This window comes from Elaeis guineensis, chromosome 13 (genome assembly GCF_000442705.2).
Source record: "Elaeis guineensis isolate ETL-2024a chromosome 13, EG11, whole genome shotgun sequence".
Taxonomy (NCBI): domain Eukaryota; kingdom Viridiplantae; phylum Streptophyta; class Magnoliopsida; order Arecales; family Arecaceae; genus Elaeis; species Elaeis guineensis.
Genome location: NC_026005.2, coordinates 63168652 through 63195157, shown reverse-complemented (window position 1 = coordinate 63195157; position 26506 = coordinate 63168652). Strand labels below are relative to the sequence as shown.

At 38.8% G+C, this 26506-nt stretch overlaps 1 protein-coding gene across 1 annotated transcript in view; it reads left to right on the top strand.

The window, feature by feature from the left end:
* The first annotated feature begins 776 nt into the window (after nt 1-776).
* LOC105060689 (mitochondrial outer membrane protein porin 5) overlaps nt 777-26506 on the top strand; it is a 34629-nt gene continuing 8899 nt past the window's right edge. Inside the window, exons 1-2 of the mRNA XM_010944492.3 lie at nt 777-982; nt 1134-1201. Coding sequence (XP_010942794.2) covers nt 790-982; nt 1134-1201 — 261 coding nt within the window. The 5' untranslated portion in view covers nt 777-789. The remainder of the gene's footprint in view (nt 983-1133; nt 1202-26506) is intronic.

Genomic DNA, 26506 nt, shown 5'->3' with positions numbered 1-26506 from the left:
CATAGCCACTATTTTTTAATATATATTTAATATCTACGGATATATTTTTTTATTTAAAATTTTGAATGATAAAAATATTTCTTTTTTTCTAAAAAAATTATAATATTTCATAACCATATTATAATATCTTGCGGTCAAATTATAATTTTCTGCACACAGAACGTCAGAAGAAAAGAAGGTAGAGATATTTTTATTATTTAAAAATTTTATAAATTTTTAATAATAAAAATATCATTTTTTATAATTTTTTAAAAAAATTATGATATTTTATATATAAAAAATTATAATTTGATTACCGAATGTACCGTGTCATATTTTTTTTTAAAAAATATTATTATTATTTAAAATTTTAAATAAAAAAAATTATAGTTATTAAATATATTATTAAATTTATGTTAAAAAATGATGATTATAGACTTTAATATAATCAAATGATATATTTTATGTGAATCTTATTGTACTGCATGCGCACAAAAACTTCTTCCTAATTACATTAACCCCACCTTGCACTCCAATAAGCAACAAAACTCAAAACATCGTAAAAATAAAGGAAAGAGAAGACAAATCTATCATTTCCAACTCAAATAATTTTTCCCAAATCAAAGGGCACACTCATAATTCCAATCTGATCTCTTCTAACCGTCAGATTAATGTTTTCCCTGAGGGCACATCTAATATTTCCATCCAACGGTCCATTGTCTATTCCCCTCTCAAAATTTTCATAAAAATACAATTTATTATAAAAAATACAAAATTAGGAGAGAGAATAAAAAGGATTTTTGGTCCTCCATGTTCGTGGCAGTCACAGGCCCCGTTGCTAAGCCACCACCGAATCCTGCTCATCTGCTCCTCTCTCTCTCTCTCCTCCCTTCTCATTTCCGATTAAAATCCTTTCATCTTCTCTCTCATTCTGTCTCCGCCGGCGCCGCCGCCGCCATGAAGGGACCAGGGCTCTTCTCGGACATTGGGAAGAAGGCCAAAGGTCTTGACCTCTCTTCCCCTCTTCCGCCAAAATCTCCCGCCAATCCTCGTCCATTTTCCCCTATTTTCTGGCTATTTTTTGATCCTCGTCATTTTTCTCCGATATTTTGATATTTTTTAGCAATTTTTTGATCGTTTTTCGTGGTATTTAGATCTTCTGAACAAGGACTACAGCTGTGACCAGAAGTTAACCATCTCGACCTACAGCGCCTCCGGAGTGGTAACACCCCAGATCTTTCTTCTTCTCCTTCTTCTTCTTTTGAATCTCGTATTTCTTGTTTAATTCTCTGTTCTCAATTTTATAGAGGATTCTTTTGGTCTCTGGGGATTTTTCTAGTGTTTCTAGGTTTCGGATTGATGTCTTTCTGCTGTGAAATCTTAGGGTTATTGATAGATTAGATCGTGTGATGCGATTTACTGGTTAGCTTGTGGAAGCCTTTATTGTTGATCTGATATTTGAGTTAGATTTTCTCTCGTTTATACCTGTTCAACTGTGTCTAGTTGGCCAATCTTTGTAGTCTGCTGACAAGATTTTTTTTCTAATAATGCCATTTTTCTGTGTTTTCTTTTTTTATTTTTTGGGTGTGGTTGTAGTTGAAAATAAAGTAGAACTACTGGTGCACTCATTTGTGGTCAGATCTCAGAAGATGTTCTGTTTTTGCTACTACTCAAGTATTCATTGCGTGAAATATATTTATGCATAGTTGACTGTAATTGTTTTGACCAACTATTGGAGTTTTTGATCATTTGGAGGTTTACAAGGGTATCCAGTTCTATCAGAATATGCTCATTAGCTTTTCCCCCCTCACCCTGCATGTGTATGACGGATATCTTGGGTCATTGCATTGGTTGTTTCTATACATATGTTATGAATCCCTCCCTCTCTTTTTTCCCAATTGGATGTACGAGTATTCGTCTCGCCCCTCTTTCTGTCTTCATCGGAAAGATTGATAAGGAGCCATAAGGGCCTTTATTTTTGTTCACAATCTCAATGCCATGGTATTCTGATTCATTCATTCAGCCTCCATATATTTTCTAAACAGACCTATTTAATTCTTCAGCTTTTCTCTTTCATTTTTTCTAAATGTGTAAGCATTAATGGTTAAGAATTAAACTTTGACTGGGAAGTTGGCCATCCAATTTGCCCATCGTTTCGTACAAAGGGGGGAATGACTGATAGCTATGTGATAGCCTGTCATTTGTCCTAAATGTCATTATTTTACCTTTGGGTAAAATCTCACAGGGCATCATCAGATCTAGTTCTAGTCTGGGTTGGTATGACTATCCTACGCTGAAGAACTTAGTCTCCCATTTTTGCTGCATGGACACAGCTTAGAGCATATTTGGATTTGACTCTACCTTTTTGAAGAAGTTCTTCTCACAAAAGGAGAAGCCAAGAGCTCAGTTTTCTGGCTTCTTCTAAAAGCACTTTATTGACTTTTCTTCTTTATAGAAGTTCCATATGTTATTACTGAACACCTATTTTTCAAGGAAGCACCTTTTTTTTTTTTGGCTTTAGAGGTCCCAAAGTGCTTTTCTCAAGCAATTCCAAAGATGCCCTTAATGTTCCTATAAGGTTATAAAATCTAAGGACCAACACCTTGTTGTGTAATGGTTAAGGCCAAATGGGAGTTATTGAGGAGCTAATGCAAAATTTCTACTCCATGAACAAAGGGTGATGTTGGGAGGAATGATTGCTTGAGAGAAGGCAACCATTGTTGGATTTTCTATAAGTGTAAGTGCATGTGGATTTCAAAATTTTTCTAAATTTAAAATGCAACAGAAAAATCAGATTAAAACACTTTTAATCTAAGCATGCATTCATCATATGAAAGCATCTATGGATTTAGTTCATATGCTAAAATTAATATAAACTGATTTTAGAAAGAATAAACGAAAGCCTGAAATCAATTCACATACTTGAATCGCTTTCCTTTTGTTTCAAACCTATAACTGGGGTTGAATCTGATTCAATCCTTGGATCTGGGTCTGGACAAGTTTTGAATCAGCAGCACAAGCATCCTGTCTCTACGGATATCCACAGGACTGACCTAAATTGGTTTCTCTTGGATCCTGCTTGCCTGAACCAAAGGCCTGAATAGGCTTGAACAAAATTTGGATCGAAACAGAATCCCTTTGATGATCCTTTTAATCTTTCTTTCTTGATTCTTGAAGAAATCAAGAACCTTTCTTGATCCTTCAATTAATCAGGAAGAATAACAACCAAGAAGTGGTTGTAACTAACTCTCAATAAATTTGAGAGCAAATGGAGCAAGAACCAAATAAGTGGCGCCAACTAATTGACACTTCCTATGTGTCGCCCACCCTCTTTTTGGCTCCAAGGGAGGATGCCAAGAGAGAGAAGAGGCATGGGCTAGAGAGAGGAAGAGGAGGGAGGCGTGGGTCCAATGAAGGTGGCGGCAAGGTGGGAGGAGGAGAGGTTATGTCACAACTAAGGGGTTAGGGTCCTTTATATAGATAATTTAAGGATGTTCTAATCAAATTAGGATCTCTCATTCTAATCATATTAGAATTCTTAGTCATAATATAGTTGAATCAAATAAATAGGGCGCCACCCATTACACACTCAAAGCCATACCCTACTGTAGGCATCCTATCATATAGGATCCAATTAGATGCACAAATCAGCCCACATGATTTCATAAATTTTCTTCAAGGGTTCTTAACCAAGAAATTCTTTTTTGATTTAATTCAAGCCATAAATTAATTATCCAACAATTGGATCTCATTGAATCAAATTCAATTAGGTTCAAATCAAGTGTAAGAATTGGTTAAAACTCATCGTATAAGTAAACCAACCACAAGAGAAGTTGGGTTTATCCAGGTGCTAGCAAGGTTAATATGAATCCAATTGGATTTCTCTAAATCTATATAAATTGGTGCTTAATAAGCCCAATTATAATCAATTTAGGTCTTCTCCCTTTATGTGTGACCTCATAGGTTCAATTCTGTCAGATAGTGAGAAATACCATGATCTCTATCATAGGTATCACTGAAATTTTTTTCAGTGGGTCGAAACATTTTTACTCTAACTCGATAAGGATCATTGATCTAAAATGGTCTTATTGAGCTCTCACAATCCATCAGTGACATTTAGCAATATGTAGTGGCAACGCAGCAGAACCGAAATAGAACCTCTAGGTGTAGTTAATGTATGATACAGTTCCTCTATCGTGAGTCCCGACTAGATGGCAGGTTATGGATAAATTGTCAAACCTCATCATCAGTCATATGATAGATGTGATCAGCTCAAGTCCAATAATGATTTCAAATGAAAATTCTTTTCCATCAATCATACTGCTATAGCCATAGACTTGTAGATTCAGCTTTTCAAATCTCATAGGACTATTCCTGTCTATCATGATCGATAGATCTCATCTAGATGCATATGTCGCTCACATAGCTCAACTAACTGAAGCCAACATCCACTACAAAAACTTATAATCGAGTTAATGTTTGTATTGTCAAACTTTAGCAGTCTTATTGTGAGTAACTGTGACACCGTAGGTCAAAGGACCAGTCACACAACTACAGCATTGAGATGATCACTGACGATCGAATAGAAATCCATGTGATCTCTCGTATGGTCATGCTCAGTACTAGTTGTTCTCTAACAACTACCCATATTTTTCACTCAGTGTCTCTATACCATACATTAGAGACTCATCTATCTCGAAGAAAGCGAACCGTGCACTGGTCTATCTGGATAAATCACCGTCCCCATGACTGTCCTATAATCGAAAGCAATTTAGGAATCGATCATACATGTTCTAATTCTCAATATTTGAGAATATGTATCATAATATCAATTTCAAGGATGATTCAAGGACACATAACACTTGACTGAAAAAAGAAAACTTACTCTTTATTGATTAAATCAATAGTTTAAGTACAAATTTATGTCATAGAACAAAAATGTGTCCGCCAACTATTGGCTTCTAAGACATACATCTAACAACCACATGAAGGAATATATGAGAATTGTAAAGCTGGAGGGTTGGTCTACCTAGTTGAGGAGGAAGAGTCACATGACTAAGTTTGAAAGTTGGGTTAGAAGCTGAGTGCCTTTCATGGATGCTATTGGAAAGATTGTGAAGGAAAGAATAAAACTTGAGGTCGAATATGCATCACTTATAAGGGTCAAGGATTCCATCCAAGTTGACTTTGATGAACGTGCCCCTTTTGGACAAAAATCAGTTTTTTTTTTTTTTTAATGAATTGTGGGGGCAAAGGAAACCGGTTTTAGTTCATTGATTTATTCGAATCATATCTTTTTAAATTGAAGCATGGGAACAAGTTCTGGTTTCTAAAAGGGATGACTTGTCTGAGAGAAATAGGTCTATATGCAGTGGGAAGTTGAAACTGATTTCTAATTCACAACTTTGAATAGTTGATATAGAAAATAGGCAGAGGAAGTGTGCAAAGTTGTAAAAGTGGGTTTGCCAACAATGCTTTTCAAAATTTGTACTATATATTTTTATGGTTTTTACTCACTTTATTATGATTTTAATGGTCAAGAACTACTAATAGATAGTTTCACCTATGGTATGATGGACAAGTACGGTAAATAACTAGAAGTGGATGGGCATTATGGTGTCATTCAACGAGAGACTAAACTTCATCTTTCTCTGTCTCTTTGCACGATGACAGAGTGACAATAACAAGCTCTCTCTTGCACAACATCCCGTTGGGTGGTGCAACAAGGAAGATAGATTTATATCAATGACACTAGTTGGGGATTGGAGCAAGGTGGTGTCATCTGTGGTGGGGTCATGATGGGACAGAAATCGGTGTGTTGTCATTGTTGGTGCTCGTTGGTGATGAGATGTCATAGGGAGGACAGGGTGGAAGATAAAAGTGGGTGGAGGTCGAGAGAGATCAGTTGGAGGGTTTCTTATCGAATTGGATGCCAATCTATTTAGATTAGATGGTCCATTTTCTTTAGCTTTTCCTAGAAGAGAGAGGGAGAGAAAAGCAACCTATTGTCAACTAGATGCCTATCGCTTTCCTGTAATGCCCTCTATTAGCTGATGATTGAGATTGATTTTGCCAGCCTAATAAAATAATAAAATGCTTCATAGCAAAGCCCTATCATGGTTATTCAAGTCCTAATCATAAAAAAGTTGGAAAATGAAAAGATTAGCTTATTTGTTGGTTGCAAAAAAAAAAAAAAAGTAATTAAGAATAAGATATCATGTTGAATGGTGAGGCTGTATATTTTTATGGTGACTACTCTCCATTTATAAACTTTTGGATGGTATGGGCATGCGGAGTAATTGTACCGCAATGCAATATTATTCCACTAATTTTTTCCCCTTGTAACTTTGAGAAAAAAAAGATTATGATTTTACAAGAGTTTTCATCACTTGATTCGATAGATTTGGGGATGGCTTTGCTAGAACTCTGAACCTTTGGAGTTACTTTAGATTATGTGTGGTCGAGCTTGAAGTATTTGGTAGATGTAATTTGCAAGGAAGGACATGCACTGCAATTTGTGGGAGAATGCATTGATTGATGTTTTCTTCATGGTTAAATTTGTAGAAATGAGACTCTACATTATCAACCAATAGAAATTCAAAATGGTGTTAGGTTGTGAGGTGCAAGGTTGTTAATCAACTTGGATGTACCTTTGCGATTTATTATGTAGATCAATATAGGTGGTAACTGATCCAATCCAGATGAATTTAAGATGTTACATTTTGATTGTTTTCTAGAGTTCTCTTTTTGATACATTGCTTATGATGGTTGGCTGGGGATTATGACCGCAATTTTCTTCTTATGTTTGCTGAACCATTTGAAAGGTGCCTTGAAATGAAACAAATGCCAAATGCTTACTAAACAAATCCATGGTGTTATCAAATGGTGTATTTTGTGGACATGGTTGGCAGAAATTCTGCATGATATCTTCTATTTCTCATTTGAAATCTATTCTCCATTTCTTTCATGAGTTGGTGTGCCAAAATAGGCTACTTATTGAATTTATATTTATGCCTCGTTAGAAGAATTCAGCTTTTGTGAATGTCATCCTAAACTTTGCTAATTTTCCATTGCCTATTCATCTAGCTACATCTCTCTTGCTCAACTGTTGTAGTTATTGATTTCTCAAATTCTTACTCTTGTCAAATTGTGTTAAATATATTTAAGATTGGAAGAGTTGTTATAGATTCTTGGGCATGCTTCAGTATTATTGCTTCATGATGCCAACCTATGAAAGCATCATTTGTTTGGACAAAATAGTTCTTTGTGCATTGTGCAGCTGTATATGTAGCCCACTTTGTTTGTGGGACCAGATATGCAGCCCATTCTTATGTGGGCACATCCAGATGGAGTTGGTTCTAGCTGATGGTTAGGTTGGATGTGTGTTTCGGACAGACTGGATATGGGTACTCTTAATAATGTTAAATTAATTATGATAACTATAGATATTAGGTATTAAGCATTAAGCAGTAATTAGTTATTATTATTAATATGGCTATTATTTATCCAAAAGATATATAATTATCATCTTTATTCTTTATAGTGTATTTTATTTTGTTTTGAAATAAAATGCACTTGTATATGCAACCTACATACTGTATATGCCCTTTGCATTCCCTCGATTGTGTGCACACCGCAGCCATCTTTTAAAATGCTAACATTTGCCAAATTGGTCAATTGCCAGCATGCCCCCCACTGGTGGCAATTAAATCCTTGAACCTAGTTATATAAAGATAACTCTTGCAAAATCTATTTATGAATGGAACTCTAGAATTCATTATGCCTTTTTATGGACTAATATGAAATTCCTATGATCAAAAGTATGATAGATGAAGGGAGGGTATGAGTCGCCATATGAAGGTGATAAGGTGATGTAAATCTGAAGAGTAGGAAGGGAATAGAGAAGATAACTCGGTAAAAGTTGGGGAGCAGAAAGATGTGAGCTATGCATGTTTTAGGATAATGGGACCCTGTGATCCCATGTAAACTTAAAATTGTAGCAGAATGAGTGGCATTTCAATTTTTTTCCGACATCATTTTATCTTATCCTGTCCTACAAATATTATTGTATTTGGATAGTGATTTAAACTTTCTGCAAATCTCTATTTAGATGGTTTCTGCAAGACCTGGAAAATGTGAGAGTTTGAAAGGAATTCATATTTTTCTAGCTATCATGCCTTGAATATTCAAAGTAAATTCACAATGGCATAGATGAGACATCGGTTCCTTTTTTGCATGTCCTATTGATTGTTAAGATTAGAGCTTGTGGATCGGATCCTTACCATGGCCGATGGTAGGGGTTGGAGAGCATAGGATATCATCCATCTGTTGGGTGGCTAGCTTATGGATCGGATCCTCACTATCTCGATTTCTATTCACCATAGCCACAACTTGAGGGTGTGGGACTGTTCTTGCTATCCAAACGCCCCCACGAGAGATCTGTTTGAGATATGCAGGCTTGCAGCGAGCATCAAGATTGAGGTAGCTTGGATCTGGAGAGTGGCTGCTCATCTCAGGGTGAGGCTTTTCTTTGAAAGGTTGCCTGAGTTCATCTTCTGACGCGTATCTTACTCAGGGGCAAGGGTATGGAGCTTGCGATGTCCTCTCCAGTGTGCAGGCTCGATGATGAGTCGACAGAGTATACCCTCTTGTGATGCCCGAGAGCAAGGATGATATAGAGGGTCAATGGTCAGCCGTGGGAGGCGAGTAGTGGTCCTTGGCTGGACAACAACTTCCTTGCTGCGATCCGTCGGAGTACTATTGAGAGATCTACCTATGCCTTGAGGTTAGGATGGTGCATCTTGCCTACCAGATCTGGCTTTTTAGGAACAACTTAGTCTTTGAAGCTGAGGTGGTTCCCGCTTACTGTATGTTTGAGAGCTTTTTTCTTGGCCATTGAATATAGCCGCTTCGATGCTGCCGGCCCACTCCTTGATGCTGCCAATTCTTGAGGTCTCTATGTTGCTCTTGCAGTGATCCGGATGGTTCTTTTCATTTCCTGAGGGCCCCTCCATCGGGGTGTGTTAAGGTAAACTTTGATGGTAGTGTCAGAGATTGGAGGGGTGGTGCTGGTTTTGTCATCCGGAGACCTTACATTAGATTGTTGGCAGTGGGGGGATCACATCTCTTTGAGCCTTCCATCCTAGGAGCTGAGTTTCGTGCTGCTTGGACAGTCATTGTATGTGCCCAGTAGGAGTTATGGGTAGAGAGGATCATCATTGAGGGAGACTGCCATCGTGATAGGCTGAATTCGAAGTGATAGCAGTCGGAGACCCACCCATTCCACGACATTTGGACCTGTCTTCATGACTTTACTATGGTTCTTGCTTAGCACGTTTTTCGGAAGGTGAACAACATTGTTGATTGGGTCATGTTCGATATGGTTGACCACATCGGTGACTGGACTTGGCGTCAGGGTCAGACATGCCCCTGAGCCTCGTAGGATATTTTGTTTTTTGACCTTTTGGGGTGTATTCATGATAGATTAGTGTGAGCACCCGTTTGTACCCAAAAAAAAAAATTAGAGTTTGCTTGTCCATATGAAAGTTTGAATCTTAAACAGTTTTACTAGATTCCTTACCCCATTTCGATGGACAAGGAGTTCTATGACATTCAAATAATTCATATGGAAATGTGATATGCATCATTTCTCTTGATTACCTATCTCGGGTGCATGTGTCCTCTTTGTTATCAAGCTTAAGTCCAGAACGAGAGGAGAAAAACCTATCTAATTTTCTTTCCATCCATCTAAGAAAGGTCATACATCCCCTTAGCCCAAGGTCGGTGGTACCATTCTGTTTGGGGCATACCGAGCCATATTATTGGCCAACTGGGATGGCTTTAGCTTCCGGATTGAGAAACTGGCGAGGGAGGAGGAAAGAAAGAGATGAAAAGAGGTGGGGGGAGGGGGCGATAGGGTGGTGAAGAGCAAAAGAGGCAGAGGGATGGGAGGATAGAGGGCTCTCCTTTGCTTGCTAGAGCGGGGGTGGAGTCCGTAAATCAAAAAGAAATAGGGGCTCGCCCCTTATATATATATATATATATATATATATATATATATAGGAATTTTTTAAGTGAAGTCGGTAGAGACCACCAACTTCCCTTATTATTATTATTTTTTGAAATCTTTTAAGTGAAGTCGGTAGTCTTCACTTGCATTCAATATATATATATATATATATAAGGGGCTGAAGCCCCTGTTTTGTTTCAAATTAGGGTCTCTGCTTCCGTTTTGGCATGTGGAGGAGGGAGGGCTTAAGCCCCTATTTTGTTTCAAAGTAGGGTCTCCACTTCCGTTTTGGCATGCGGAGGAGAGAGGGCTTTTGAAGCCCTCTCTCTGCTCCTTCTTACCAGCGGAGGTGCTGGTTCCAGTACTGCAGACCCTGCTTCGGCCCATTCCATGACCCACTGCTAGCTGATTTTTCATTGAAATGATGAGAACATACTGCTCCATATCATTGAACCTCCACTCTGCTCAGTCTAGAAAGTTACTTTCTTGAAAAAGGCTCACATTTTAACATCTGGTCTTTTGGTTGGTTACCTCTCATAATCACAAGTTTTGTGGGCATTACCCATATTGGTCTTTATGCTCCATCTTGTCTCATCTTCATTTTCAGCCTTGGAAGAGATCACTTTAGACATGCCTCTTCATCATTAAAACATATAATCCTTGAAGATTGACATTGGCACTGTGGAAGTATATTACTTGGAGTACAGGATGAGTGATCACAATATTTTGAGTTGCCATATAGTCTTTCTTGATACCCTTGGTCTTACATCCTCTTCAAAAATGTTCGTTACTTTATATTTACTTTTGGACCACTGTTGTCCCTTAAATACTGTATTTCTTCTAAAAAGGATGCTGATGTAGCACTCATCTTTTATTATTCTGCATTTTCTGGAGCCCCTTTCACCCTGTTCCCTGTAATTGTGATCTTGGTATTCCTGTTGACAGCAGGTGGTCTCTCAAATGGCTTTTTGAAATTTCCATTTAGATAGTCACAATTCTATCAGCTTCTGCAAAATATTGTTAGATTGTGGATCTGACAGAATCTTGATGATGAACTTTGATTTTAGATAATTTGTTGATATGTTCTATCATCCTATCGTTCAGAATGACAGGCTAAATTGATAATTGTTCAAAATGTAAAGTTTAGGATGATAATTCCTCAGAAAAAAAGAAAAAGAATAATCAGGATTATGAAACAATTGGAGTGTATTATCATCAGACTATGATACTCAACTGAAATGAGGTATAATATTTGCTTGAATGACTTACATTTATTTGAACAATATCACATTTGTTAAATCAAGGGCAGTTTTATATGCTTGGTTGCATTCATTTAACAGACTGACAAATGTTCTGAAGATTTTAGAATCTGTGTTTATTTTCCCATGAGTTTTGTGTATGTTGTTGTTTATCATACTCTCTTTTGCAGCTTGTTTGTTTAAAGTGCTCTTGCGCTCATTTATTTGCTCACTGAATTCTTCATTTTGTGTATCTTCTTTACCATGTTCACCATTGTTGGTCTTCTTATTCAGCTTTTGTATTCTAGCGGTGATCATGATCTTGATTACCGTCGATATCATTCTCCTTGAGTTTAATGCTTTACCACTATTTTGTTTTTGTTCAGCTTTTCTAGACAAGAAACTTGAAAAATTTGCAAAACTTGCTTATTATTGTGCTGCTTATGTTCTTATTTTTTGCGCAAAATGATCTTCAGTTTTTCATTTGATTTATCTTTGCATTAATTGTTTTAAATTGTTGACACTTGACAGAATGAAAATGCTATGAAAACAGTGTGCATTTATTTATATGCATGTGTCTATATATATATATATATATATAGTCTCCAAATCCGGTCAAGGTCCTCACCATTTGATCTGTACGAATCTCTACTTCACGAAACAAAAGTTAACGACCACTTTTCCATCCATTTGGGTTTGAGAAAGTAAAAAAAAGAAAATAGACCATAAATGTGGATGGGATGGAAGCCTATAAGCATCCAGCCACCATTAATGCAGATGGGTTAGGTTACTTTAGGCCTTCTCAGTAATAAACAACAAGAATAAAAGATAAATACAAATTTCAGATGGAATAAATACCAACTCCTTCAGAATAAACACAAACCTTTTTAGAATAAATTCAAACTAGTCTAGAATAAATACAAACATTTCTAGAATAAACCTTTCCAAAAGAAATAGACATGCTTCAGAATAGACATAAACACATCACTCCACTTCCTTCCCATCTTCCACCGAAGCCATTAGCCACTCCCAAGGTATGCTGAACTGATACCGTCGGCTGTTTCGGCAGGCCAGCAATACGGTTCGGTATGGTTTCATACCGTACCGAACCGATGACCCAAATCGGAAGAAAAAAAGAGAGAAATAGAGAGAGAGAAAGAGGAAGAAAAAAAAAGAGAGGGGAAGGAGCCGGCGGGGCCATTGGAGGGCATGGTCCACGCTTGCGGCGCCACAGGCGTGAAACAGGGGCATCGTCCTTGTTTCACAAATTTTTAAAAAAAACATGGTTTTAAGTGAAGTCGGCAAACGATTTGACGGATTCATGATTTTTTTTTTAAAAAAAAAATTCTTAAGTTGGCAACTCAGTTGCCGACTTCATAAGTTTAAAACAAAAAAAAAGAAAAAATTGAAACATATGTCGTCTTTTTCGAAAAAGAAGAAGGGGGCAGAGCCGCGGAGAAGCTTCGCCCGCCCTCAGGCCGTCGGCGTTGGCTCGCCGGCTATCGGGAGCCTCGCAATGGAGGCACCGTCTGTCCGGTAGGTTCCTCGCCCCCCTCCGAGCGCTCTCTCTCTCTTTCTTGCTCTCTTGAAAGTCCTATCGGGTGATACGGGGCTCGGAAGCCCTCCGACGGCCCCCACCTCCCTCCCTCCCCTTCTCTCTCTCTCTTTCTCACTTTTCGTTCTTTTTTCTTCGGTACCGCCGGTGTACCGATTTTATCGGCCGAATCGTGCCGGTTCCCCGCCGGTCCGGTACGAGACGGGGTGTACTGGCCGGTTCGGCACGGTATGGCAAACCTTGGCCACTCCTATCCTTCCATTTATCCTCCAACAAGTCTTAATCCATGCTTATCTATGTTTTCTTCCTTCCATCAACAAACTCTTTCCTTCTTTTTCTTCATCCCATCATTACTTCATTACATCATCTCTTTCCATCTCATCTTCTCTTTCATTTTCCATCCATTCCATCTCCCATCCACAGATGCCTTATCGTTTAGCCTGAAAATAGCCTCCATTATCTTGTAAATATTTGTATATAAGTGTGATTAGCATATATTAGCAAGTTTGGTGTAAGATTAGTGTATATAAAGTGTGTTTTTCTTTTGTAATTACTATTTTTAATTTTGTTTATATATAATATTATAGTTCAGTATTGTAACAGAAATCATTATTTAGTACTGTAGCATACTGTAGTCAGGTACTGTAGCAGAAATCATTATTCAGTACTGTAGCCAGTTACTGTTGCAGAAATAGGGATGGCAAAATTAATCCGATCCGATGGGTATACACCCTACCCGAACCCGGTCAAACCCGAAAAATAGGGTTTGATTGGATTTGGGTTCGGGTTTGGGTAAAACCCGAAAACTATAGTACGGATATGGGTAGGGTATGGATAGTACTATTTTTTATCCGAACCCGATCCGAACCTATGGGTATGGGTAATACCCGAACCCATATCTGAATATATATATATATATATACATATATATATATATATATATATACATATCCAAATATATATATACATATACATATATATATATATATATATATATATATATATATATACACATACATATACATATATACACACACACACACATACACACACACACACATATATATGATCTCTCTCTCTCTCTATATATATATATATAATTATATATATGTATGTATGTATATGTATGCATGCATATATGTATGCATGCATGTATGTGTGTGTGTTAGAAGTGTGTATGTGCGTATGTATGTATGTATATATAATTGGTAATTCTATTTTTGATTGATAATATGCATAAAATTATTTTACTTTTTTTTTGGGTATAGAATGGACAGGTATGGGTTGGGTATGGGGCGGGTATGGATTAGGTACAGGAAAATGGGTTACCCACGGGTATCCCCGAACCTGTTGGGTATGGGGATGGGTATCTCTTTTCTTACCTGATTGGGTATCGGGTAGGGTTTGGGTATAGGGTATTAAGTTCGGGTTTGGGGATGGGTAGTATACTACCCGACCCAAACCCTACCCATTGCCATCCCTATGCAGAAACCACTATACAGTAACTGCAGCTTACTGTAGCATGTTACTGTAGCACAAGGGTAAACAATCAAAGTGCTAAGAACTGTAGCATGTTACTATAGCAACAAGGGTGAATAGTTTGTTATTGTAGCAACAAGGGTGAATTGCACGAAGGTCGCGGATTGCTCTGAAAAAAACAGTGCAATCGGGGTAAAAAGCCCTGAGGCCTGAAACTAGCCATAGATTGTTCTAAAAAAATAGTGCAATCGGGGAAACTACTTGTTGGTGCAAAATTTCGTCTGCGTCGGAGAAGCTGGAGTCGAGGGAGTCGCGGTCGCCGCCGGGACCTGCAAAAGAAGTCTAGACGGGAGGTGGGGTTGCTCTGACAAGACCCTCCGACGCTCAAGTCAGTTCTCTGTCTCAACAAGAATGGAGCGCTCGAACGAAAATTTTAGCAGAGTTTTTAGGTAAGAGATGAGAGCTTAGAGAATAACGTATCTGGGGTCCCCCTTTTATAAGTGGAGGGGGCAACAGACTGATAGTGATGTTTGTAACCGTCTGGCAGCGGGCTGCCCAGGGTCAGGAGGAGTTTGTTGCAAAGAGTAGTGGAGTGGAATCGTGGCTATCACCGGGATATGCCACGTGGAGTCTATTGCGGGGAGTGGAGCGGCGTCCGTTGTCGCGACTTGCCAGAGGATGGAGGAACCGCGCGGTATCCGCCGCAGGAAGTGGAGCAGGATCGTGGCCATTATTGTGGTCTGCCAGGGAGTGATGGAGCCGTGCAGAATCCGTCGCAGGAAGTGGAGCAGAGTCGTGGCCGTTGCTGCGGCCTGCCAGGGAGTGATGGAGCCGCACGGAATCCGTCGCAGGAGGTGGAGCAGAGTCGTGGCCGTTGCTGCGGCCTGCCAGAGAGTGATGGAGCCGCGCGGAATCCGTCGCAGGAGGTGGAGCAGAGTCGTGGCCGTTACTGTGGCCTGCTAGGGAGTCCAGGCCTGTCGGCCGAAGCTCGGTTGAAGCGCCTGGCGGAGAGAGGTGGCTATTCATCCGGAAGGAGCTCGGATGTTGTTGGCGGGCCGTCCACCGTTGGGTGCCTTGAGCGTTAGTATTATAGGCGAGGGCCATCTGCAATTGAGGTCGGGGATGAAGTCCGGCTCCCGTAGGAGTCCGGACGAAGTTCACCTACAACAGAAGTCGGGGACGAAGTCCGGCTCTCGTGGGAGTCCGAACGAAGTTTGCCTGCGGTAGAAGTCGGGGGCGAAGTCCGGCTCCTGTAGGAGTCCGGACGAAGTTCACCTGCAGTAGAAGTCGGGGATGAAGTCCGGCTCCCGTAGGAGTCCGGACGAAGTTCACCTGCAGTTGAAGTCGGAGACGAAGTCCGGCTCCCGTAGGAGTCCGGACGAAGTTCACCTGCAGTTGAAGTCGAAGACGAAGTCCGGCTCCCGTAGGAGTTCGGACGAAGTCTGCCTGCGGTAGAAGTCGGGGGCGAAGTCCGGCTCCCGTAGGAGTCCGGACGAAGTTCACCTGCAGTAGAAGTCGGGGACGAAGTCCGGCTCCCGTAGGAGTGTGGACGAAGTTCACCTGCAGTAGAAGTTGGGGACGAAGTCCAGCTCCCGTAGGAGTCCGGACGAAGTTCACCTGCAGTTGAAGTCGGGGATGAAGTCCGGCTCCCGTAGGAGTCCGGACGAAGTTCACCTGCAGTTGAAGTCGGGGACGAAGTCCGGCTCCCGTAGAAGTCTGGCTCCTGTATGAGTCCGGACGAAGTCTGCCTGCGGTAGAAGTCGGGGGCGAAGTCCGGCTTCCGTAGGAGTCCGGACGAAGTTCACTTGTGGTAGAAGTCGGGGACGAAGTCCGGCTCCCGTAGGAGTCCGGACGAAGTTCACCTGCAGTAGAAGTTGGGGACGAAGTCCGGCTCCCGTAGGAGTCCGGACGAAGTCTGCCTGCGGTAGAAGTCGGGGGCGAAGTCCGGCTCCCGTTGGAGTCCGGACGAAGTCTACCTGTAATTGAAGTTGGGGGCGAAGTCCGGACGAAGTCTGCCTGTGGTAGAAGTCGGGGGCGAAGTCCGGCTCCCGTAGGAGTCCGGACGAAGTCTACCTGTAATTGAAGTTGGGGGCGAAGTCCGGCTCCCTTAGGAGTCCGGACGAAGTCTACCTGCAAGTGAAGTCGTGGGCGGAGTCCGGCTCCTGTAGGAGTCCGGACGAAGTCTACCTGCAAGTGAAGTCGTGGGCGGAGTCCGGCTTCCGTAGGAGTCCGGACGAAGTCAGCCTGCAAGTGAAGTCGTGGGCGGAGTCCGGCTCTCGTAGGAGTCCGGACGAAGTCTGCCTGTAAGTGAAGTCGTGGGCGGAATCCGGCTCCTGTAGGAGTCCGGACGAAGTCCGCCTGCAAGTGAAGTCGTGGGCGGAGTCCGTCCGTCGCGAAGAATCCGGTCGACGCAGGTGGGGGCTTATCCGTCAGCAAAATTTGGGAGTGTTGCGGAGGCTCGGCCGCCTAAGAGGTTTGAAGAGACGTCGTTGGTGGTCGGAAGTCGGTTGGATCCCCGGAGGGTCACTCCTGCCACGAACTTCGGCTGGGGGGTATTTTATACCCAACACTACCCTAAGGCTGGAAAACTGTATTATAAACAACCGTACAGTTTAGATTATACTGTAAACCAGCAATGCAGTTATTTATTTAACTGCTTTCATTTTAGTTCTTATATTAGTTAGTTTACTAACTTTTAATTTTTGTTTATTTTTAAGTATGTTTTAGTTTGTTTGCATGTTTGTTGCATGCTTGATAGCGTGTCTTAGCTTATTTGATTTATCTGCATGCTTGTTGTATGCTTGGTGGTGTGTTTTAACTTATTTGTATGTGTGCTTGTTAGTTTACTTTAGTTTGATGTGTTTGTTACTGTAGTTTAATGTGTGATTGTTTATCTATCTCTTTTATCTATTACTATTGTAAACTCCTCTTTTAAGTCCGATTTGCATTATAATTCCTGGGTTTCAAGCTATTGACTATACGGTACAAGTGGGCAATATCGTATTGAGAGCTTGTCTCTTTAGGACTTAATTAGAGACTGTATCAGCGGAAGGTGGACTCCGTCTAGCTCGGTTGATCATAATTGAGACGGTATCATGTATCGGTAGCAGCAAGGGATTGATTAATTTCTTCCTAGCTTGACTACAGCCGAGGTGCTATTGAACGGTTGGGCTTGGGATAGAATGGTATCAGAGTCAAGTTTTGCTGGCAGGAGGAGGTGCGAGTGGATAGTGGATGCTCTTCAAACAATGTTCATCGGTTATTGTACCCATAGCTATAGTATGTGAGTGAAGCCACGATCAGGCAGCTAAATTCCGTGTTAAGCCGAGGAAGCCGTGTTGAAGGGTCTTGTAAGTCCTGAATTGGGTGACTATTATGGCTGATATCCTTCGATCTCTTCCTAAAGCACGGCTAGGACTGGTGAGTTTGAGAAACCTATCTTTAACAGGACTATGTTTAGGAGTTTATCTTCAGTAACTTTAGAGGAGCTAGCAAACAGTCCATATAATTATGAAGTAGAAATATTAATAAATATAGATTATGACCAGTATAATAATCCTATACCTAAAGTTAGAAGAATAGCTAAACTATTAGATTATAATCCTAGATTAAGTCCAATATTAGAAATAAATGAGTTTCAAATAAATAAAAATCTTTTGAGAAAATATTCTAATTTAGAGAAAAAATTTGAAAGATCAGTTCCTTAATTCTTATGATAAGAGCCAACAAAGCTTTATCAGAGAACTTTGGTACTGCCAAATGAGGGCTGAAGAAAGAAATATTCTCTTCTTTGAGTGGTTTAACAAGTATTATCCACAGGGCCTTGAAGATGATGAGCTAGAAGTTCAAGAAATTATGATCCATAATCTTTCCAAATCATGGAAAGATCCTGAATTTCTAGAAGACAAGTATAAATATCCATCCTTTCAACCTATTCAGGAAGAAAGAAAGATGGAGAATATACCTCTATCCTTTCAACCAACTTCGGAAGAAAGGAAGAGAGATTTTATCTCTTTGACAAAGAATGTTCCTCTATCCTTTCAACCAACTCTGGAAGAAAGGAAGAGGGACTCTAGTCTTTTGAGGATATCTACCGAAAAAAGTGAAAAAAAACTAAAAGATATCCTAAGAGGAGTCCTAGGAAGAGTTGATCAAAAAGAATACCTAGAAATCCTTAGAGAACACCAAGATTATGCCCGCAGTGTTATAAAAGAACAGTTTCTCTTCACTGAGCATAAGGAAAAAATCATTTTCTCAGCAGAAGATAAGGATTGTTTATTAGAAGTCTCTGATGAAATTACATCTGAAACTATTCCTCTAATGACAAGTGTGGACTCTAAGAACGATAGAGGATCGTCACTTTTTCAAGAATGTAGAGATCAACTTTTTGCTAGGTTATATTCTCTCAGACTTGAGGATAGGATGACTCGTTTATCCAAAGGATCATTAGAGGATGCAATAGGGCATTTATCTGAAGGATCTAATGGAAATTTTGATTATCAGTTCAAAGAGATCTCTGATGAAACAGAGCCTTATGGAGATCCACACATCTCTCAAGATGAAGAAGGATATTCATCATAGAAATCAGAAAGAGTTATTAGAAAAAATTGATAAAAAGTCTGATGAAGAGATGGATGAAACCTTGGAAAACCACGAGGTGAGATATAGCAGAGAGATTAACCAAATCTCAAGCTATAAATCAATTGTGTATATTTTTAGGATAATAACCCATTATCCTAGACCAATCTTTGTGGATTTAAGGAGGGAAGAAATCCCTGATCACCTATGCACTGTTCAACAGTATAGATCTTACCTACTTCCAGACGAAAACCAAGAGTTCTGGAAAGAAAAGTTCATTTTGAGACTATCACCTGTGTTCACTAAGAAGACTGGATCTAAATATGAAAATAGACAAGATGATAGTCAACCAATTGGACCTGATCCTAAGGAGCAGAAAGTGCTTAGAAAATCACTAGATAAATTCTGCTATCAGTCTAGACTCCAATTAGGCAAACCTTTTCTGAAGAAATGGAAAGAAATCAAAAGGAAGATCTATGACAAAAGAGCTAAGAAAATTCCTAAAAAGAGGAATGAATTGACTTGCTTGAGGTCATATTCGAGGATTCACCCAAACAAAGTATAAAGAAGATCGAATATGAGGAAATGACTCCTCTGGTCTGTTACAAATACAACCAGGTGACTCATGTAGCAAATCAATGCTACAAAGATTTTAAAATAAAGATATCTGAGGAAGAACCCTGGAAAGATATCAAACAACACTCAGAAGATTTGATTAGTAGTTTGAATCCAAAATCAGAATATGAATCAAACATTTCTGAGGAATGTTCATATTGTTACGAGTCTTCCAATATGGGTGATACTAGTGATAATACCATCTTAGTGCTATCCAATGAAGAACAGTTCATTGCAGATCTGATTGACTCTCTAAAAAATCCAGAAGAGAGACAGAGTCAGATAAAGAGATTTTTCGACTTAATCAAAAGTCAAAAGTCTAAGGCTCTTCATAACCCAATGGAGAAGCATGATCTCGTAGATCCCTATGAGATAGATGAAGTCTTTCAAAAGCTTAGAAACACTAAGCAATTAGGTAGAAAACTAACCTAGAAGACTTATTAAGGGAACAAACCTTAACGAAAAGAGAAATAACCTTGCTTAGGTTATTAGAAGAAACACCTACTGAACAAACAGTAGAACATATGGTGTAGCAACCCATCCTAGAAACCATTGGGAAAGAAAGCTCCGTTGATTGCGGAAAACACTTCGAATGATTTCATAGGATCAATTGAACATTATCCAAAACAAAGATGGTACTGTGAAATCTTGCTTAAAATCAAGAGTAGATATTGGTTTAAACACAAAGCCTTGATAGACTCTGGAGCCGATGTAAACTACATTAGAGAAGGATTGATCCCTTCACGATTTTTTGAGCAATCAACTCATAAAATCCAAACAGCCAATGGGAGTGATCTTATTGTGGATTATAAGATTCCTGAGGTACATGTTTGTTCAAGAAAAACCTGTATACAAACATCATTCCTTGTCAAAAATTTGCGACAAGGAGTGATATTAGGAAGCCCCTTGCTGACCTTAATTCAGCCTTTTATGGTCACCAAAAAGGGATTACTGCCTCTATAGAAGGTAAAAAGGTTAGATTTAACTTCTGTTCTAAATCTGAAGAATCCTTTCTCAATCAGCTTAAAGAAGGTATTGAATGTAAGAGGAAGTTTTTAGGGGAACTTTCCTATGAAATAAAGAATACTAAGATAGACAAAGCCCTGTCTAATCCCAAGTCTTAAGAAAAGAAATTTTCCTTAAAAAACCAATTTAAGGAAAATGTCTGCTCTATGCTTTCTTATTCCTTTTGGTATTACAAGAGGTATCAAGATAGCCTTCCTTACATTCCTGAATCATAGGAAGAAAAGATTCCTACCAAAGCCAGACCTATTCAAATAAGCATGAAGCTTTTAGGAATCTGTAAGGAAGAAATCGAAATCTTATTAGAAAACCATCTAATAAGGAATAGCTCTTTACCATGGAGCCATATTGTCCTTTTATGTCGAAAACATGACAGAAAAGGCAAGAGGGGTATTCAAATCTGTAACTAACTACAAAGCCCTCAATAAGGTTTTGCAAGACATAAGAATTCCAATTTTAAATGAGCACAACCTTATTAAAAGAATTCAAGGATCCCGGATCCATCTGAAATTCAATAAGAAATCTGGATCCTGGCAAATCCTATCCAAAGAGAAAGATAGGCAAAACCCTGCCTTTGTATCTTTGTGGGACCATCTTGAAGGGAAAGTCATTTGGGTTAAAGATGAACATTCTAAAACCCTGGATATCAACTTTCCCTTCAACACTAATATTTATAATAAATAATGCACTTATTTCCTTAGGAAATCTAGATCAATATAGGAAGCATTTACAAATTTTCTTTAGAAAAATAAAAATCAACCAAACCCTTTCAATAGATGGTAGCATAAAATTAACTAACAAATTTCTAAACAAAAACCAAAAATCTTTAGAATACTTTTGTAAAACCCATGCCAAGAATTGTCTCCCACAAAATCTCCAAAAAATTACTATCCCTAGAATTGACAAGACATTCTTGGATGATAATAAAAACTTATCTTCAATAGGCTTCTTTAATGAAACATCCTCAAAGATCAACCCTCAAAGCTTACAAAATTATCCTGAACAACTCTTTTTAAAAAAGCAATCTTCTTTTCGAAAGGAGTCTGTGGATACTCGGACAGGCCCGGACCACCCCACTGAAAAATAAAATTATAAAAGAAAATACTCTCCAACAAATTAGAAAGAAAATTAAAACAATTGGAGAAAAAACAATTCAAATCCCTTCTAATTTAAAAACATTTTGCAACAGGTGCGGTCCTCTAGAGACATAAGAACTTGATGACTACACAAAGAAAGGAGAGGATTTAAAAACAAAACTCCAAAATAATATTTACTCCTTTATCTCTTGAACAGGAACATATATCGAATTGCTCACAAGAAAGAAAAAGAGAAAAGCCCTTTGCATAATGATATAGAAGTTCCCCAATTCCCGAACTAGATCTTCTTCCAGAAACATGCTCTATAATTTATCAAGCCTAAGAAGCTCATCTTTTCCAACAAGAAAAGAGTACAACCAACACATGACAGAGCTGATTAAACATTTGATAAAAAAGGAAAATTCTTTGAAAACCATCAAAGAATATGCACAAAAGATCGGAGGCCATGTAAGCCAACCTACTCTCGAACTTATCTCTCTTTATCATCTCTATGAAATACCAAAGACACTAACAATGGTTAAGTTCAAAAGACTTGACTATTGAAAAAAGGCATAGAAAGTTTTAACCCATGAACTTCAAGAAGAAATCTACAAGAGGGCAACTCAGCCTAATGAAACCAAGGAACTCCTTGAAGAAATATAGATATTCATCTTAGATCATTGGACATATCCCAAGCTTTTTTTATCCTTGATTAACATATGCACCAAACCTGAAGAGATCAGAGCATTATATAAAGGACTTGCAAAGATAGTCTCAATAGATTACTTTTTGACATGTGATATATTTCCTTCTATTGTGGCTACCATACTCCGAGACGTAGGAAGAAATAGAGATTATCTTGAAGCTAACATATACAATGGAATTGAAGATAAGAAAATAGGGAGTATTGAGTATCCCTTTCAAATCTACAATATCAGTACTCTTGATGAGGATAATCATGTAGGATTTTTGGCTAGATCAATAAAAGGTTCAGAAATATCTCCTAAAGACTTTAACCTCAAAGTCTACGAGATAATAGCATATTTAGAAGTTTATTGGGCTACCAGAAAGCTGCAACAACAAAAGTGCTAGACGGATGGATGAATCTGGGTGATAACCAACCTTCCAAAAAGAACACCTCAAGCAGATCCAATCGACCTTCTATGCAGAGGAACATTTCCCCACTGGAGTGCTATTCTAAATTTGAAAAATTATTCGAAGAAAATACAGAGCAAAGCATTATTTCAAAATGGAGTGAAGTCATGCCTGAACATTGAAAAGAAATATGGGGAAGGCTGTAAACAAATTGATATCTTTTTATATTATGGACCAGAAGGTTGATCCTCGATGTAAAAAAACAGAAAGAAAAAAGAAAAAGAAAAAGAAAAGAAAAAGAAAAAATGAAAAAGGAAAAAAATATTTTCTACTAGCCCTCTACTAAAATCATGGTAGAAAAATTTTCTTGCAGGTACTACTTTGACTCTAAAACAAGGGCAAATACCATGACAAATCCCTACTGTGGTACCATGAGCTTAATCGACAACAGTCTACAGCATTGGCGCCACTCCAAGAACTATCTGGATAAACACTCTCTAAAGACAGTCAACCAAAGCTGCCAAAACAGTCACTCAAGATGTGACATGCAATTGCCTACAGAAGGATTCTCGATATGACATGCAATGGTTTGCAAAAGTTTATTCCTGATGTGACAAGAAACCGTTTACAGGAAGATTCCTGACACTACAGTACATCTACAGGAAGATTCTTGACAAAAGCATCTACAAAAAAAGATAGCAATAGGAAGTCTGACTCAAAAAGGATTTCGGACTCCAACAACCTTCAAATCCACGAACTCCAAAACAAATGAAGTCCATTCCGGATTTAAGCCACTGAAAAATCCACGGACTCCAAACCTAGTGAAGTCCGCATAGTCCCTTCCTCATTTATAAATAGAGGGGAAGGGTTCACTTCGGGGGGGAGGCAAAATACAGAGGCAGGTGATATTAGGCAAATGCTTTCTCCCTTTTTCTTCTTTTTTTCCTCCATCTTCTCTCTCTCCATCTTTCCTTCTCCACCACTCATTTCTCTCCACATCACTCCACTTCCCATCTTCTATCGAAGCTATCAGCCATTCCTATCCTTCCATCTATCCTCCAACAAGTCTTAATCCATGCTTATCCACATTTTCTTCCTTCCATCAACAAACTCTTTTCTTCTCTTCATCCCATCATTACTCTATTACATCACCCCTTTCCATCTCATCTGCTCTTTCGTTTTCCACCCATTCCATCTCTCATCCACAGATGCCTTGTCGTTTAGCCTAAAAATAGCCTCCATTATCATGTCAATGTTTGTATATAAGTGTGATTAGCATATATTAGCAAGTTTGGTGTAAGATTAGTGTATATAAAGTGTGTTTAGTCTACTTTAAGTTTGTAAAGTGTGTATTTCAGCTTCTGCAACTACTATGTAAGTGTGCTTTTCTTTTGTAATTGCTGTTTTTAATTTTATTTATATATAATATTATATCGGTACTATAGTAGAAAGCACTGTTTAGTACTATAGCATACTATAGCCAGGTACTGTAGCAGAAACCACCATTCAGTACTGTAGTCAGTTACTATTGAAGAAATCACTGTACAATAACTATAGCTTACTGTAGTATGTTACTGTAGCACGAGGGTAAACAGCCCAAGTGCTAGAAACTGCAGTGTGTTACTGTAGCAACAACGGTGAATAGCCCGAAGGTCGTGGATTGCTCTGAAAAAATAGTGCAATCGGGGTAAACAACCTTGAGGCCTAAAAGTAGCTGCAGATTGTTCTAAAAAAAATAGTGCAATCGAAAAAACCATCCTAAGGTTGGAAAACTGTATTGTAAACAATCGTACAGTTTAGATTGTACTGTAATTCAATAGTGCAGTTCTTTATTTAACTGCTTTCGTTTTAGTTTTTATATTAGTTAGTTTATTAGTTTAATTTTTGCTTATTTTTAAGTATGTTTTAGTTTTTCTGTATGCGCCTCGGTCGTAGCCGAGCTGGGGAGAAATTAATCAATCCCTCACTGCTACCGATACACAATACCATCTCGATTATGATCAACCAAGCTAAATGGAGTCCACCGTCTGCTGATGCCATCTCCAGTTAAACCCTAAAGAGACAAGCTCTCAAGTATATGATACTATCCGCTTGTACCATATAATCAATAGCTCGAAACCCAAGACTTATAATGCAAATCGGACTTAAAAGAGGAGTTTACAACAATAACAGATAAAAGGGACAGATAAACAATTACTTCTTAAACTACAGTAACAAACACGTCAAACTAAACCAAGAAGCAAGCACGCATACAAATAAGTTAAAACACACCACCAAGCATACAACAAGCATGCAGATAAACCAAATGAGCTAATCATGCAACAAACATGTGGACAAACTAAAACATACTTAAAAATAAGCAAAAATTAAACAAGTTAGTAAACTAACTAATATAAAAACTAAAATGAAAGGAGTTAAATAAAGAATTGTACTATTGGTTTACTGTATAATTTAAACTGTACGATTGTTTATAATACAATTTCCCAGTCTTAGGATGGTTTTTTCGATTGCACTATTTTTTCAGAACAATCTGTGGCTAGTTTCAGGCCTTAGGGTTGTTTACCCTGATTGCACTGTTTTTTAGAGCAATCTGCGGCCTTTGGGCTGTTCATCCTTGTTGCTACAGTAACAAGCTACAGTTTCTAGCACTTGAGCTGTTTATTCTCGTGTTACAGTACATGTTACAGTAAGCTATAGTTACTGTACAATGGTTTCTACAACAGTAATTGGCTACAGTACTGAATAGTGATTTTAGCTATAGTACCTAGCTACAGTATGCTATAGTACTGAACAGTGATTTCTGCTACTGTATCGAGCTATAATACTATACATAAACAAAATTAAAAACAGTAATTACAAAAGAAAAGCACATTTACATAGTAATTGCAGAAGTTGAAATACACATCCTACAAGCTTGAAGTAGATTAAACACACTTTATATACAGTAATCTCACACCAAACTTACTAATATATACTAATCACACTATTTACAAATATTTACATAATAATGGAGGTTAATATCCGGCTAAACGGCAAGGCATCTGTGGATGGGAGATGGAATGGGTCGAAAACAAAAGAGAAGATGAGATGGAAAGGGATGTAGTGGGTAATGATGGGATTAAGAAAGAGAAGGGAAGAGTTTGTTGATGGAAGGAAGAAAACGTGGATAAGCATGGATTAAGACTTGGTGGATAGATGGAAGGATAGGAGTGGCTAATGGCTTCAGTGGAAGATGGGAAGGAAGTGGAGTGATGGGGAGAGAAATGAGAGGTGGAGAAGGGAAGATGGAGAGGGAGAAGATGGAGGAAGGGAAGAAGAGAAAGGGAGAAGGCCTTCGCCCAATGTCGCCTGCCTTTGTATTTTGCCTCCTTCCTCGAAGTGAACCCTTTCCCTCTATTTATAGATGAGGAAGGGGCTATGCGGACTTCACTGGGTTTGGAGTTTGCGGATTTTTTAGTTGCTTGAATCCAGAACGGACTTCATTTGTTTTGGAGTTTGTGGATTTGAAAGTTGTTGGGTCTGGAGTTCTTTTTGTGTCAGACTTCTTTTCCTGTAGATGCTTTAGTGATGAATCTTTCTGTAGATGTATTGTACTGTCAGGAATCTTTTTGTAGACGATTTTTTGTCACATCAAGAATAAACTTTTGTAGGCTGTTGTATGCCATAACAGGGATCCTTCTGTAGGTTGTTGCATGTTACATCTTGAGTGTCTGTTTTGGCAGCTTTGGTTGATTGTCTTTAGGGAGTGTTTTGTCTAGACAGTTGTTGGAGTGGTGCCAGCGATGTAGACTGCTGTCAGTGAATCTCGTGGTGTCATTGTAGGGGTTTGCCATGGTATTCGTTATCTTTGCTCTTGGTT